Raw genomic sequence first — 14,344 nt, forward strand, 5'->3', positions numbered from 1 at the left:
GAAGATATCCACAGACCTTCTTTTAAGCAAGGTGTTCAGCATGTCAGGCAGGTTAGGATTAACCCTATTTTTCAGTATAAGTACTCCTTTTTTTATTCTCCAACCTGCACACTATGGGAAGCTGAGAACTTGTCACTCTTCATCATCTCTTTAAAAAATTATTTAAGCATCTCCTACCCCACCCATTCCCAGTCCAGGGCTCCAGTCCCTCTGTGGAAGGGCAGAGCAATGCCCCGAACAGATCACAGGTGTGGTCCAAACACAGGGGCTGAGTGTGTGAGTGCAATTAAATAGGAAGAGCAATGGTGATGGGCAGGAGATGCCACGACTGCCTTGGTGAGCCCTGATCTCTCCGACCCTCAGACCAGTGTAGGCAGGCACAAGCCCTGGATTTATATTTTATTCATTTTTTTATCTTAAGGAGAGGGAGAACACCTAGCAGTCCCAGACTGTTAGGTTATTTGGTAGTAGGGACTTTCTGATGCCAGCACACAGCCTGTGCCACAGGGATGTGAAGAAAGGCAACACACAGAGTGGTGCCCAGGAGACCCAGCGGCAGAGCAGCTCATGTCCACTCCCCACCAGAGTGAAGTACCAGTCATCGCAGTGGGACACAGAGTGCACAAGCCCTAAAGGGGCTGGATATTGGGGGAAGGATAAAGAAAGGGCAAAAGAAGCAAATCTGTAGCTTCCCCAGGAAGAAAACTGCACAGGAAACTTTGCTGGGACAAGCTACCATGCAAAAGTACCTTGAAGCATAAGAGAAGTACAGAGATGAGCAGTCGCCCAGGAACTCTGTCTGCAAACAGCCTCTGCCTGTTCCCACAGTTAGGTGTCCCAGCTGCTTATTTTGCCCCCGTTTTTGATTCTCATCTCCGTTAACAGTCTGTTGGCTAAGGTGCTCTGTGTTTGTTAGTACTATGAAGGTCTTCTGCTCTGTGGACTTTTTGCAGTATCTGCAAGTGGAACCCATCTGGATTCACTTCACTTTGACGTAGTTGGGAGCTGTATTTCATTAACGACTAGTACCCTTCTCCATCACACTTGTAGGCTGGATTAAGGCCTTCTTTGGAGTGGAAGTGGTTCACTGCAAAAGATTCGGTTACCTTAAAATACAAGTCTGCCAGAGGTATGTCGCAAACTGAACTTTTTAGTTCTCTTAGTAACACAGCTTTCTCTCTTTAGTAGCACAGCTTGCTACATCATGCAGTTGCTGAAAAAAGCCACAATGATGCTGATATGAACAAGAGCTGCCCACGTTTAACACGTAGACAGCAATAATGGCATTGAACATGCTAGCATCAACCAAGGGCACTAGAAAGAGAAAAGGAGCAATGCCTGATTAGCAATATTACTATATTAAGGAAGAGACGGAGAAAAATCCCATGAAGAGCAGAAGTATGGGAGGGTTTCATGCAGTTACCAGCACTGTTTCTACCCTTCTGCTTCATCCATCCCATCTGCCCCTGTGAAGTGCAGGAAAAATCCCAAATTCCCACAGGACAACCCCGTACAGCAGGCAAAGTGCCAGCTTCGTCCTTGACACAATTATCCAGCATGCGCTGTTCAAAACACCCACCCTCTATGGGACACGCAGAGATGCTGGATCTAATTTTGCCTTTACAAGTTCATCAGGGCAGGAAGGTACCCCTGCACCGCTCCTGAGATACGAGTGGGATAACAGCACTGAAACACTTGGATAACAGCACTAAACACTTGGAGCTGCTGCCATGCAGGGGCCCTCAGGGAGTGAGGGAGCAGCTCGGGTTAAACATCTCTGTGTATGAGGCTTGCACAGGAACTGGAGTTGTGTTCCTCCAGAGCTGCCAACCTGCTTCAGAGGAAGGCCACTGCTGTGGCTGCTGAGGAGCCGTGCCCTGTCCCTCACCCCATGGAGTCAAGGCTCCTTCTGCTGCAGGACCACTGGGATCCAGCCTGAGGACCCATGTCCCCTATCAACGGTCTGGCCTCAGGATGCAGGCCAAAGAGGTGGTGGCAGCACTGTGCCCACGGATGCTGCTGCCCCACTGCTCTGCTGCCCTCTGCTACCCCTTACATCACCTGCACCGACCCTCCTTCTAACCCTTGAACATGAGCTGCATCTACAAGCCCTGACCACAAGCAGGCTGAGTAAGCTGGCCTTGCAGCTCCAGACTGAAACTGTGCCAGGTTTGTCGCATTTAATTTAATCCTTCTTGGCTTGTTAACAGAAACCTGGGGTCATGAAATCCAGTCCCCCATGTGCATAACAAGAAGATTGCCCAGCTTGCCCAACATCCCCGCCCAGATCCATCTTCATGGCAGTTTGGACTTTTGCCCTCACTGCTGGCATTAAACAGCTGTTCCCAAAGTTGCTACATTAATGGTTGCCACCATTGTTTAATTTGTAGTCAAATCCTTTCACATCCTATTTAAACCCATTTGTTCCTTTGCCAGGATAATTTAAATACCCTCCCTGGAATTCACATTCTCCCCTGAGGCTCACTTACCAAGAGCAGTCATGCTGCTTTTCAGCTTCCTTTTGGCTGACAGAAGCTGCCAAGTCTCTGTTCCTGTGTTTGTCCTAAGCAATCCCCCACTTTTTTCCGGTTTGTTTTTGACAATGAGGACACAGATCTCTCCATTGAGGTAACATCCAGCACACCCTGCAGATGCCAGCCCTCAGCCTCGACCAGACAAGGTTGCTTTTTTGGCTCTTTCATGTGCCCGGTGCTGTACTCCCACAGCAGCAGCACAGTGGGGTTTGGAGATCCAGCATCCTCGGCCACACCATATCCCGAGCTGCTCGCCCAACCTCCTCTGCATCAAGCTGCTCCAAAGCAAAAATGTGGAAACTGTCCATCTCACCACCTTTTTTCCTTGCTATGTAACTATATATTCCTCCAAACAAATAAGGTTTGCTATCAGAAGCTGGATAACAACAGCCAAAGAGAGCCTGGTAAATAGGAAACCATATAGACAGTGGCATTCTGTGGCAGCATTGCAGACCCTGAACAAGTCACCATTACTGACTAAGAAATGGCCATTTAACCTGATATTGCACACCCCTTCCCTTGTCCCTGTTATGAAGAAGCAACATCTCATTCATTCATTCATCTCACTTACCTTCTGCCTTGACAACAAGTTGAATAGTTGCAGCCTTTGTCCCATACGGGTAAGTAGCAAAACTGCACTCGTACTTCCCGTTAAGGGAGAGGGTAACATTTTTCAGATACAGAGTCCACTGATTGCACTCAAATGTGGCGTTTGGATTGGGGGAACAGAAAGCCTCTGCAGCATTCCAGTCACAGCAATTTCTCGTGCTGAAGGACACCGAAAAGCTGTAGGAAGCTCCAGGAATTTCGAAGTAATGGGTGCCATAAGCAGGGTGATAAACAGCTATTTTGTTCAGCTGGTTGTCATCAGTCTTGGACCACTGTGTCTGTATAATGTGGGCGGTGTGTGGTTTTGGGAAGGTACAAGTCAGGGTCACATCAGTACCCGGCAAAGCGTGGACCACTTCTGTTTGTTTAACGACGTCCGGAGCCTGGCCTTGAAAACAAAAACAGGACTATTTTCAGTGCAAGTAATGTTTAAACAAAGCTTTCTCCAAAGCCATCTTTGACATGCTTTGGTGCCTTAACCACAAGTCAACCACAAAGACTGGACAACTGTGCCAACAGGCTTTCCAGTGAGGAACTTTACAGCAGACCTCCACCAGTACAACCTGCAGATAGAGAACCAGCAGAGAAAAGAGACACTCGTCTGGAAGAGGGTGGGGAGCTCCCATCACGCTCATGGGAGAGAAATGGGATCTCTGAGGGCCTCTGTGAAAATGGAAATCTTTCAAATGATATAAATAAAGCAGAAGCTGGGCCCACTTATCCCCTAGCTCTATTTGCAAGAACAAATGAGTTTTATGGCTGCTGGCTAATTCTGCCCCACACCGTTCCCCCCGCCCACTGACACTGCCTTGGCTGCTTCAACAGAGAAAGCTGTTCTTTTACCTCCACGTTATTAAACGGCTCCTGCATGGCCTAAACGAATGCCCATTTCAGTGTCAGAGCCCTGTAAGTGTGGTTTCTTCCTCAATTAATTTCATAAAACATGTTGGTAGTCCTCAGAGTGCCGTATAAAGCAGTAATGGACCGATGAAGTGAAGGGGCTTTCAACATGAACCTTTACTACTTGGCTTTGCTGCTGCTATAGTAAAATTTATTTCTCTCCCTTTCTCCCTCCTATGAACAAGAGTCTCGCAGCCCCCAAACTCCTGTATGCAGGGCACTGACAAACTCAAGGAGACGAAGAATTTAAGGGCGGGGGAGTCGTAGTGAGACAAATAGACCGTCACTCCCACAGAGCCATACACAAAAAGGACCTTTTTCAAAAGGCACATGGAAAAAATGAATTTGCAAAAATGTTCTTAGTTACGGACCTATCACCTCCCATCTTCATTGCATTTTATCCTCCCTGTGCATCAAAACATCACATAGAGATTAGGATGGAGAACAAAGGTACTGAATGGCCATGGCCAGTGTTAATCTCTGTGTTTTATTGCTGTTCATGCTCCGTTCATCTTTTAATTGACTTCCAAGTGATGGCGTGACGTAAGAGGATAAATAAAAAAAAGCCTGAATGAGAAGTGCTGTGAGAAAAATTACCGAAAACTATTTTTGTCAGTCCAAGGAGCTTATTATAGCAAATGCTCACTGATTTCACTGCAAGTTTTACATCAGTAAAAATAAAAAGCAATTAGCTATCTTGTGATCAGACTAGCAGGCAAGGAACACCTAGCAACTTACCCCTCACATTCATACTGATGCTGTATTAGGTCAAAGGGCCATGTAAAGAATGCCCACTAAGTATTACTTAGTATTACTAAGTATTACTCGAGTATTTTATATTAGTATGAATACAATTCATATGTAGAAGCAACATTTTAATTTGTGCTGTTTATTAGTAGCCTAGGTTATTTTAGGTAACCTAAGTTTATTAGTTAGGTTATTTTAACTGAAACTCTTTCATGCAAAAGTATTCTTAACTTTTTCTTAGCATCTCAATATAATTAATCTCATTTTATGACAACTTTATTTTTCTAAATCAAATGCTGTCCATTAGCCCATATTTGTGCTCCATTTGAAATTTAATAGAATAACTCCAAGACATTTAGATGTCTGATCTCCACAAAAAGCATGGTGGTGTTCACTTATACCCTTGAGTGAAGTCAGTGAGGATTTTATCCTCAGGGGAAAAAAAACAAGTCCTATTTTTTCCTAAATAGTATTACTTCCTGCATGTGCATGTCTTAAGGCCTCTAGTTCTTTCTTTGCATCCGAGAACTTTTATCATCTATGAATACACATATGAAATACTTTCCTTCCTTTTAAAATCCAGTTTGCCCCAGTGGTATAGAAAATAGGAATAGCCTATGCCAGGTCTTGAGACTCATCTTACCATGCCAGTCAAATACATGATTTTTTTTTTTTTTTTTTCCCTTTCTTAACCAGAGAAAAGGTGTATCCTACAAAATTCTTCTTCCTACTAAGTACTCCTGCATTCGGCATGGTCAGCCTGTTGGGGAGGGGGGTTGTGAGCATCAGGCTTTTTCTTGGTTTTTCTCAATTCATTTTTGGTTTAAACTCCCTCTTATTCCATCTGATGGGGATGCGGTTCTCCTTACTCAACTTTTCTGAAAGTGTTACTCCTAATGACAAACTTGTTCCTCAAGATTTTAATGCAGCATGTAGTACTGGGTGGGAAAGAAGAAGGTAAGAATCTATTTAAGGGGTTGCAGCTGTACAATTTTTCCTTGCCTTTAAGTGTTTCAGCTCTTCCTTTCTCTTCATACACAGGTATGTGTGTGTGAAAGAGAGATACCTTTTTGCTCTTTGCCCATTGGGGATGGGCCCATGTTGCCATAAATACAAGTGTGCTCATCTCAGTGATTATTCTGGTGAAAACAGGTTAGTCATTTTGAATAAACTCATCTGCTAGTCAGCACAAGCCATTTTCTCCTTACTAGCTGCACATTATAACTATGATTATTAGAAAGTTTTCAGGAAACAAAAAATCATTAACTGTAGCTACAGCTTGCCCTAGTGAGACACCCCAACCTCCGTCTGTACATGCCACCCTGCTCCTCACCACCCTCCACCACAAACTGACTCAAGGCATCTGGCTGACACCCTTACCTGTAATGCTGGGCGCCGAGAGCAAACAAAAGAGGGAGAGGAGCCACCTTTTTTCCATCTTTGCTTCATGAAGTTTTGGTAAATACGTAGCTCTCTTGGCCTGCTCCTGGCAGTGTCTCAGAAAAGGAAGTCAAAATGTTCTACCCTGTGCAGACAAGCAGATGTGAAACACAGTCACGATCATCATTTCAGCGTGACTTCAAAGAAATGCTTCATTAAATGCAAAAGCCTCAGTTTCCTTCCGGAGCAATAAAATTAGTACCTCTTGTGAAACCTTTATGTTGAAAACACTACCCGTACTGCAAGCCCATGTTCAAAACTATTCTTTTTTTTTTGCTTTTGACTTTTCAGATAAGCTCAGAGAAAGCACTTTACTGGGTTAAACTCTCTTGAAAACTTGTCAGGTGTCTGAAATTGAATACCTGGTACATAGCATACAAAAAAGATGACTTTTTTTTCCCCCTGCTTCATTTCCTTCACATGTTATTCCAAAATAGCTCAAATACACTATTTCCAGAATCTCCACATTCACTATCTTTTAAGAAAACAGCAAGGTAACAAAACTAGTTCCCCTAAATGAAAATGCAATGAATTGAGAGTTTTCTAGATTAACTTTTTACATATTTTTTTCTGAGAAGCAGACCATTAATTATTTTCTGCAGGATGAAGAACCACAGTATCCCACATGACAACATCACTTGGTGTAGTTAACCTCCATACCTCACTCTGTTCAGCTGGTAGCTTTGGTGTTGGCATGTGGCTCCAGCCAGTCCTGTGACCCATCTTTATTGAAGGTCACCTGCAAATCCTTTTGAACTGCCCTTGAAACATATTGCATTTCCATAAACTAGGCATACACCTGTCAGCAAAGCATCTCATTGCAGACAGGTCTTATGCAAATTGGACCTGCTGCTGGCAGATTTTCAGAGATGACAAATTTGAGTTCTTGCTGTTCACAGTTCTTTCCCCAAAACTAAAAGAGCAGAGCAGGACCCCTCACATACACAATATGAGTGTATGTTACCTACTGGCTCTTCCTGGGATGGGATGGGACTTTGAAAGCCCAGCTGGGCAGGAGTGTGGTTGCCCCAGTAGCTCCCTCCCTGAGGGCCTGAGGACATCCTGCTCTTTGACTCCGGGGAAAGCTGATTACAGTCCATCCACCGGAGCAGAGAATGTGAGTGGCCGGGTGACATGGTCCCTTAAATGGACACCTCCCTCCACCAGCAGTGGTCTCCCTTGAGTGACTGCTCTGTCTTTGGTTGATCCAGGTCCTGACATTTTTTTCATGAAAGGATTCCTAGAGGGCCTGGGGGCCTTTGTCGGCCCCTTTATTTTGCGACCCCCCTCTCTGCAGCTCAGGCAAGGCCCATGGATGCTGCCAGCCACTGCCTGCAATTTTTTTCCCAACTGTTTTCCGTTTCTTCCCCAACTATTGACTTTTGCTAGCCATAGCTCCAATGAAGGCACAGAGTTCAAGGTAAAAAAGAAAGACCTCAATGGTCATTTCCCTATTTTATGCACCACCAGACTTCTCTACCACTTCCCTAATTCGTGCACGTGGAGTCTTTTGGTAGTGCATTTAAGTAAGCTAAAGTCTCCATCTGGAACAGGTGGTCATGCTGGCCAGGCTACAGTCAGGCCTCCAGACACATCTTGGAGGATAAGTGCTGCTGCACGTCTCCTTTTTTGTTTGCCTTGCTCCCTTACCTCAGGAAACTCACTAAAAAGTCATGTGAAATGCACAGGATGCCTGAGGTACTGCTAAGGGAATACTCTCTGGGGTTGAAATATCTGCTTGTCATTCAGAAGCCTGAAAGAGAAATGCCTGTCTCAGAGGATCAAGGGGTCCTGAAGTTGAGAATGAACAGAATATTCAAGCCAATGTAATTGACAGCCACAGAAGGGAGTAAAAATATTAAAGGTATACGTTCCCATTTCCAGTTCAGAGAAGAGACCACAAAGAACCTGGAGATTATCTGCAAAGGCTGAAGTTCAAGAAAATCGGACTTCAGTCTAGAATTTGGGCTTTCATTCATGAGTGCAGTTACCTTAGCTTCTCCTGCTGATCCGCTTGGGGAAGCTTTGTACCATGAGAGAATGTATATTTTTTTTTCACATTACACAAAATATCTCAAATGAGCCTCTTTATTGATCTGAAACATCCATCGCAATTCACCAAGACAGCCCAAGTGCTGTGTGATATATTCAATAGCCACAGAAATCCCTGAGTAGCTTGTTTGAGTAACTAGATCTCTATATCTCTGTGTTTCCCACCCCCCAAAATAATCTTCAAAATATACTGCTGCCATGTGGCATTGTGTTGGCTGAATGCAGCCACCCAGCGTTGTTGCTGTGCTTACTGATGAAAGACAGACAAAAAAGAAACCTGCCAGCTCAATGGATTTTTTGTTCACTTCAGAGCTATGTTTTGCTCCAATTCCTACCTTAAGCCCAAAGTCTGAAAAAAATGTCATTCGCCCTCCTGCTGACATTGATGTGTGTGAACAGCTAAGCCCTGCCTCTGCATAGGGCATCAAAAACCACTTCTGAGACGTGCCACTTATCTCAGCCTACTCTTCCCTGGAGCTGGACACGAGGTCCTGCTCACAGCAGCGCAGATTATTACAAGAGATTCCTCCCCTGCCACCCCCTTCCCAAAAAGTTACTCACTGTCAGCTTGGTAGGTGCTGTGGTGGAATGTTACACTCCAGGATGGCAGGGATAAGAGGAGGTAGTGACACATGCCCTCAGCAGGAGAGAGGACACATCTGTAATGGGCTTTTTCTTGTTGTAGCAGCTGTAGGGGTGTTTCTCTCGGAGTTGGGATGCACAGGGTTTTCCATCATGCTACACGTCCCTTTCCAGAGAGTCCCACAAACCACTGCAAGGCTGGGAGGTTTTAAAGGAAAAGAAGCAAGACACATATGTTTTCAGGAGATATGTGAACTGCAACATTCCCTTTTGGGCTGGACAAGCAGCTGGCCTGACCGGTCCTACCCAGTGTCCCGGGCACTGTCAGGAGCCGGTGGACTCTGAGCATCACCCAGGCTGGAGCCCTAGTGGGGCTCTGCCCCCTGCTCAAGAATGCCTCGCCTACCTCATGTGACATTAATTTTTTTCCCCTTGGGTGGCAGTGGGGGTTCATCTAATTATTTTCTGCAGATCTGTTCGCCACTGGAGGAGGCATTTTTGAACACTACAAATGACTCTTTCTGCGGCAATCACCCCTATTACGCGCCATGCTCACAAAACCCTGGGCTGCAATACAATTCCTCTGCCTCAATTACAGTAAGCTGCACCAAAGGAAAAAGCAGAACTGCAGTCAGTCCCACAGAAAAAGAAATCTTGAACTCCAGAGACAAATTCAATTATTCACAAAGAGAGCCTTTTCAGAAATGCTAGTGAGCGAGCTCTTCCTGCCAGAGGCGAGGATGATTACCCTTGCAGACTGGTGTCCTCTAAACATTGCTTAAAGAAAGTGCTGCTCGCCAGTGAAAAAGAGATGGAGACTTTGAAGAAGGGATTACATTAAAGAGTAAACTAACCTTTCAGGTTTGCTTGGCACAGAAACTCCCACTTTGTCATTGTGTTTTGAACTCCTTTGAAAACCATACTAATGACTCTGCAGCCAGCAGGCAACTTTGGCCCCGGCATCTCAGGGAGGTGGGTGGCAGGGGCTGGGAGTGCAGTGTGGCAGGGGACAGGGCACTGAGGGGGCGGTGGGATCCCCACTGGGCTTTTTCAGCCACCCTTTGCTTCCTCCGTCTCCCTTCCCATCCTTAGCTCTCCTGCTTCTCATCTGCTTGCAGCATTGTCTCCTCTGCATGAGGAGCAGAGGGGAAAGGTGTCTCACCCCCTACTTTACTCTCTTCCTCCTCCCTCATGGCTACATGTGCAGCATGCTGTGTTTGACATAGTGCAGCCCTGATTTCAGCCAAAGTGCTAAAGCAGTATGGCAAGGTGTACACACTTCCCTCTCAACCACAATTTTTCCATCTGAAAGATGCGTATGTTTGGGGATAAATCGAAGAGAATCAGCTCCCTCACCTCTGCATTCCAGCCAGAGGTCCCTGTGTGGTCCTCTGCTCCCATCTGATGCCACTTCTGATCAATGATGGTCTGTCATTGTAAGCTGTTGAACTCAGCATTGTGTAAATACTCTGCTTGAGAAAGGGCTTTTCATAAATGCAGCTTGTGGGGCTTTATCTTGAGGTCTGCATGAAAGAAGGAGTTATCAAGACAAGCAATAGACCACTTGATTAGAAAGGAAAAGCTTATGTTCACATCCAAAGAAGTGCTGTTAACCTAGATGGGTTGTACAGCTCATTTTACTGTGCAGACCATCTCTAATGGATTTTTGTTCCCTATTAAATTAAATTCCTCCATATTATTGTATGCAAATACCATCTTGCAGACACACAGCCACCTGGCCAGAGCTCAACATAGCAGACTGGTTAGTGTTCCCCTCTAAAGAAATACATCAAATAGAAAAGATTAAAGGTGTGAAAGTTAACTTCAGATACAGTAGCAGTGGCAATTTGAGGGCAGCAACTGCCTTTTTATTATAAAAAAATCAAATAACTTACAGCAATAAAAGGCCAAGTTGCACTGACATTGAGATCCATAACTTGGATATTTTTTTGACAGAATACTTTGAGAACATCAGACGTTAATGAGTTTGTTTGTACACGGTGACTTTGTAGCCCTATAAATACCTTTCATGCTATCAGCATGTCAGAAGCAGCCACGGGAAAGTGAGATATCTCTCCCATCACATCCATCATCTATTAAATCGTCCACTACACCTTAATGCTGTGTCTCTTCAGAGAAGGTGGTGAAGTACAAATGAGAAAAGCAAAGCAGAGGTTGTTTTTCATGTTGAGCCTTACTCTGTAGAGAAGAAACTATACCTTGGTGGAGCCTGTGTCTGGAGTTCCAAGGTGCTTTAGCCTGGAGCCTCACAGAGCAGGACACCTCAGCCACGTCCTGGAGAGAGGGGTGTGTGTGTTACCTCCAGAAGGCAAATTCAGAGCTGAATGCACCTTATATGAGGGCAGCATAGGGCAAGTGCATTCCTAAATCTGGGTATCTCAATAGAGTTAACAGTCTGCAGTTGGATGGGATGATTACAGCTCAGGAGTAGCTAGAAGGTAAAATGGAGAATAGAAAACTTCTGGCATATTTCTGCATTATATTTTCCAGGCCATAAGCAGAGTAACATTTAGTTACTTCAGATGTGGATCCTTTTGGTTCACTCCATGCTCGAAGGCATAATGTGAACCTACCCTAAGGATCCTGCAAGTACTTGCTAGTGTGGCAACGTGCTCTGCACACAGATCTCCTTCCAGGGCACTCTTGGCCAAGTAGCTGAAGAGAAGGATGGGGAATTAAGATAGTTTTCAACAGATAATAATTTTTTCAGCATTCAATATGAGTTCCTAAAGTTTCAACCACCACTAAAATTATGAAAGATTTTGAGTTTTTGATTGGTTTGTAAGGGTCACTGGCCATGTAAAATAGATGTTTAGTTTCTAGCTGAATCTGTCACCTCCTGAAACAATACTAGGAAGGGCTTGCACTGCTTCTCCTTGTTTCAGTGAAACACAGTATCCCAACTAGCAGGGATTTAAAAGAGTCCACGATCTCATGTTTATTGTCCAAAGTATAGGGAGGGGGGATCATGTAATGAAAACCATTCCCAAGTGTCATTTGGCCCGGAGTTATGGTTGCGAACCAAGAGTAGGCTGGCAGTCACCTCCTCCCAGTTTGACCCCTTCTCCTAGATAGTATTTCCATCCCAGTCACTGATGTGTGACCGACCCGCTCCCGGGAACATCCTCCTGACCTACCAATCCATCGGCACCACTCAACTGAACACCGCTCTCCCTCCTGCCTGAAATGAGGTTATGCTTTAACTGCTCCACAGCTGATTAAGTTTAGCAATGCTGCTAATGGCAATGAAATCATTTGAGACCTCTACCAGAGCAGTTCACTTCTATTTTGCATGATTGCCTCCATTTTCAAAATGAATATGCAACAGCTCAGTGGGTTTAAGGGCCTTACCAGAGCACTGCCCAAGTCAATGGGTGGCACCTGGGAGCTTCCAGACTGTGTACTCCCAAAAGAACACCACTGTGTAGATAAGGGAAGCCACCTGTGTTCCTGAAGTCTTGTTTCCCAAAAGGCTGAAGCCACCTTCTGCCCCTTGGAAAATCAATGACTCAGTAAATTAATTTCAGTCTGTTACCGTAATTGGATTAAAAAAAAGAAGCATCTTGCAAGACTTTCCTTAAAGTCAGTAAGCTGGAGAATAGCACTGTGACTGAGCACAAATCAAATACTTCTAACGTTATTTGACATTTTAATTGCAAATAAGGAAAAAAATCTCTCATTACAGATCTGAACCAAGTTGGCTTGTTGTGAATCAGACTCTCCAGAGGACACTTCCCTCCCCTGCCCCCTGCTCAGCTGCACAGCCGCCAAAGCAGCAAACATCATGCAAACTAAGGCAGCCGCAGCCATTACCACTCATCCTTTCTCCCTTTAAAATTACACTGACTCACATGGTGTATTTCTCTAACAGATGCTGCCGTACAGCACAGAGCTTGTCAAGAAGCAAAAAAAAAGCCCACCGCAGAGTTGCACAAAAAAAAACCCAAACAAGTTTAGAAGCACCATAGATCTGTTTGCAGGAGGGCTGGATCAAAATCATTTCAGGCTCATTTCAGTGATTTACCTGAATACACCAGAGATGCATTTGGCTTGCAGTGCTTCTGGGAAGTCTTGGCTGTGGTCTCTCAGGAGGCAAGAGAAAGTACCAGGGCTGGGGATCGGTACGGCTGACCAGCTGCTCAGAGTACAGGTACAATTTTAGAAGTCTGATTTAGTATCTTGTTCTACCAGCAATGCTCGTGGCTAAATGGGAAATAAAACTAATCTATCCTTATTAGATTTGGGCTGTAATCTCATATCACCCTCAGATATTGGACTTCTCTGGCAGGCTTCCTGCTTTGCATTGGCTCTGGTTCCCAGGAAGCTGAAGAGGGCAGGTTGGATAATGAAAGAAATGTAAGTTCAAAGAAAATTCATATATAGTTCAGTGGTTTGAACAGTAGAAACACTTAACAACCCATATATGAAACAAAAAGGGGAAGAAGCAGGAAAAAATCTTCTATTATACCAATGTGGACGCTGCCTGTATTTGAATACACTGGGTGCAATAATTTTATTTCTTTGAAACATAAGGAGGATTTCCCACTTTTCCTTAACAGAAGTACATGAACAGCTTTATGGGATCAACACCTACTTCACTAGTTACCCACAGGAAATAGCTAGGATTTTTTCAGAGAAATAATCTGCTATATCAAAATGGACAAAATATTGAACTGAGCAAGTATATTTGCTATCTATAAAAAATATTAATAAAAAAATAATTTAGGTGCAATTAATCTGTCTTTGGCACAAAATGAAGAATTATATCTCCTGACAGGCTCTCTAGTGCGTTTTCCTGCAATTTTTCCATTTTTCAGTTGCAATGGCAATTTCCAGCAGTCTTTCTCTACGACTGACTACTTCTTCCACCAGAATCGTGTTTTGCCACCCCCTGACCTGCTCCTCACACAGTAGCTCGAGTAGGAGACTCTGGCAAGGAGGTCCTCAGACCTAGGAGAGGGTTACGTCTGTAAGACCTCACCCACCACTCCTCAAAAGACAAGGATGACTTCCTGTTTTGTTATTTAGACCCTTCACACCAATTTTCAGAAAAAACTTCACCATCAGTCATCTATACAAAAAGATACAAGTTTCCTGCTGAAAACAACAGCTTTTTCATAGGACCCGAAGCATACCTAAGAGCTCAATGTTTACTGCCTTGCATTTTCTAGGAAGCAGGATTTAGCAATTCATATTTAAACACCATGAAGAAGCCTATATTTTTTTTTTCCTGGTTCCCCATGCTGTGTACTTTCTCTTTGGGAAACTGCCAAAGTCTGCCTCAGGAGGTTGTTATTTTGCTCCAAGAGACCAAAATCAATCAATCAATCCGTGGCTTGGCAGCGCCGGAACAGAAGATTAGGACTCTCAAGGCAGATTATAAACACAATCCCCTCAATTAACTTCTCTGGGATGGGCTAGAAGCGGTTAGATCCTTGTTAAGTCAATTATTAACACAG

General features: G+C 44.4%; 1 protein-coding gene across 1 annotated transcript in view; it reads right to left on the minus strand.

Annotated features, from left to right (window-relative positions):
- CD96 (CD96 molecule) overlaps positions 1 to 6,278 on the minus strand; it is a 28,782-nt gene extending 22,504 nt beyond the window's left edge. Inside the window, exons 1-2 of the mRNA XM_014947176.1 lie at positions 6,171 to 6,278; positions 3,106 to 3,531 (exon numbers count right to left, since the gene is read on the minus strand). Of these exons, the coding sequence (XP_014802662.1) occupies positions 3,106 to 3,531; positions 6,171 to 6,228 (484 nt within the window). The 5' untranslated portion in view covers positions 6,229 to 6,278. The remainder of the gene's footprint in view (positions 1 to 3,105; positions 3,532 to 6,170) is intronic.
- Between the last annotated feature and the right edge of the window lie 8,066 nt (positions 6,279 to 14,344).

Source organism: Calidris pugnax, unplaced genomic scaffold, assembly GCF_001431845.1.
Source record: "Calidris pugnax isolate Ruff unplaced genomic scaffold, ASM143184v1 scaffold95, whole genome shotgun sequence".
In the NCBI taxonomy this organism is placed as follows: domain Eukaryota; kingdom Metazoa; phylum Chordata; class Aves; order Charadriiformes; family Scolopacidae; genus Calidris; species Calidris pugnax.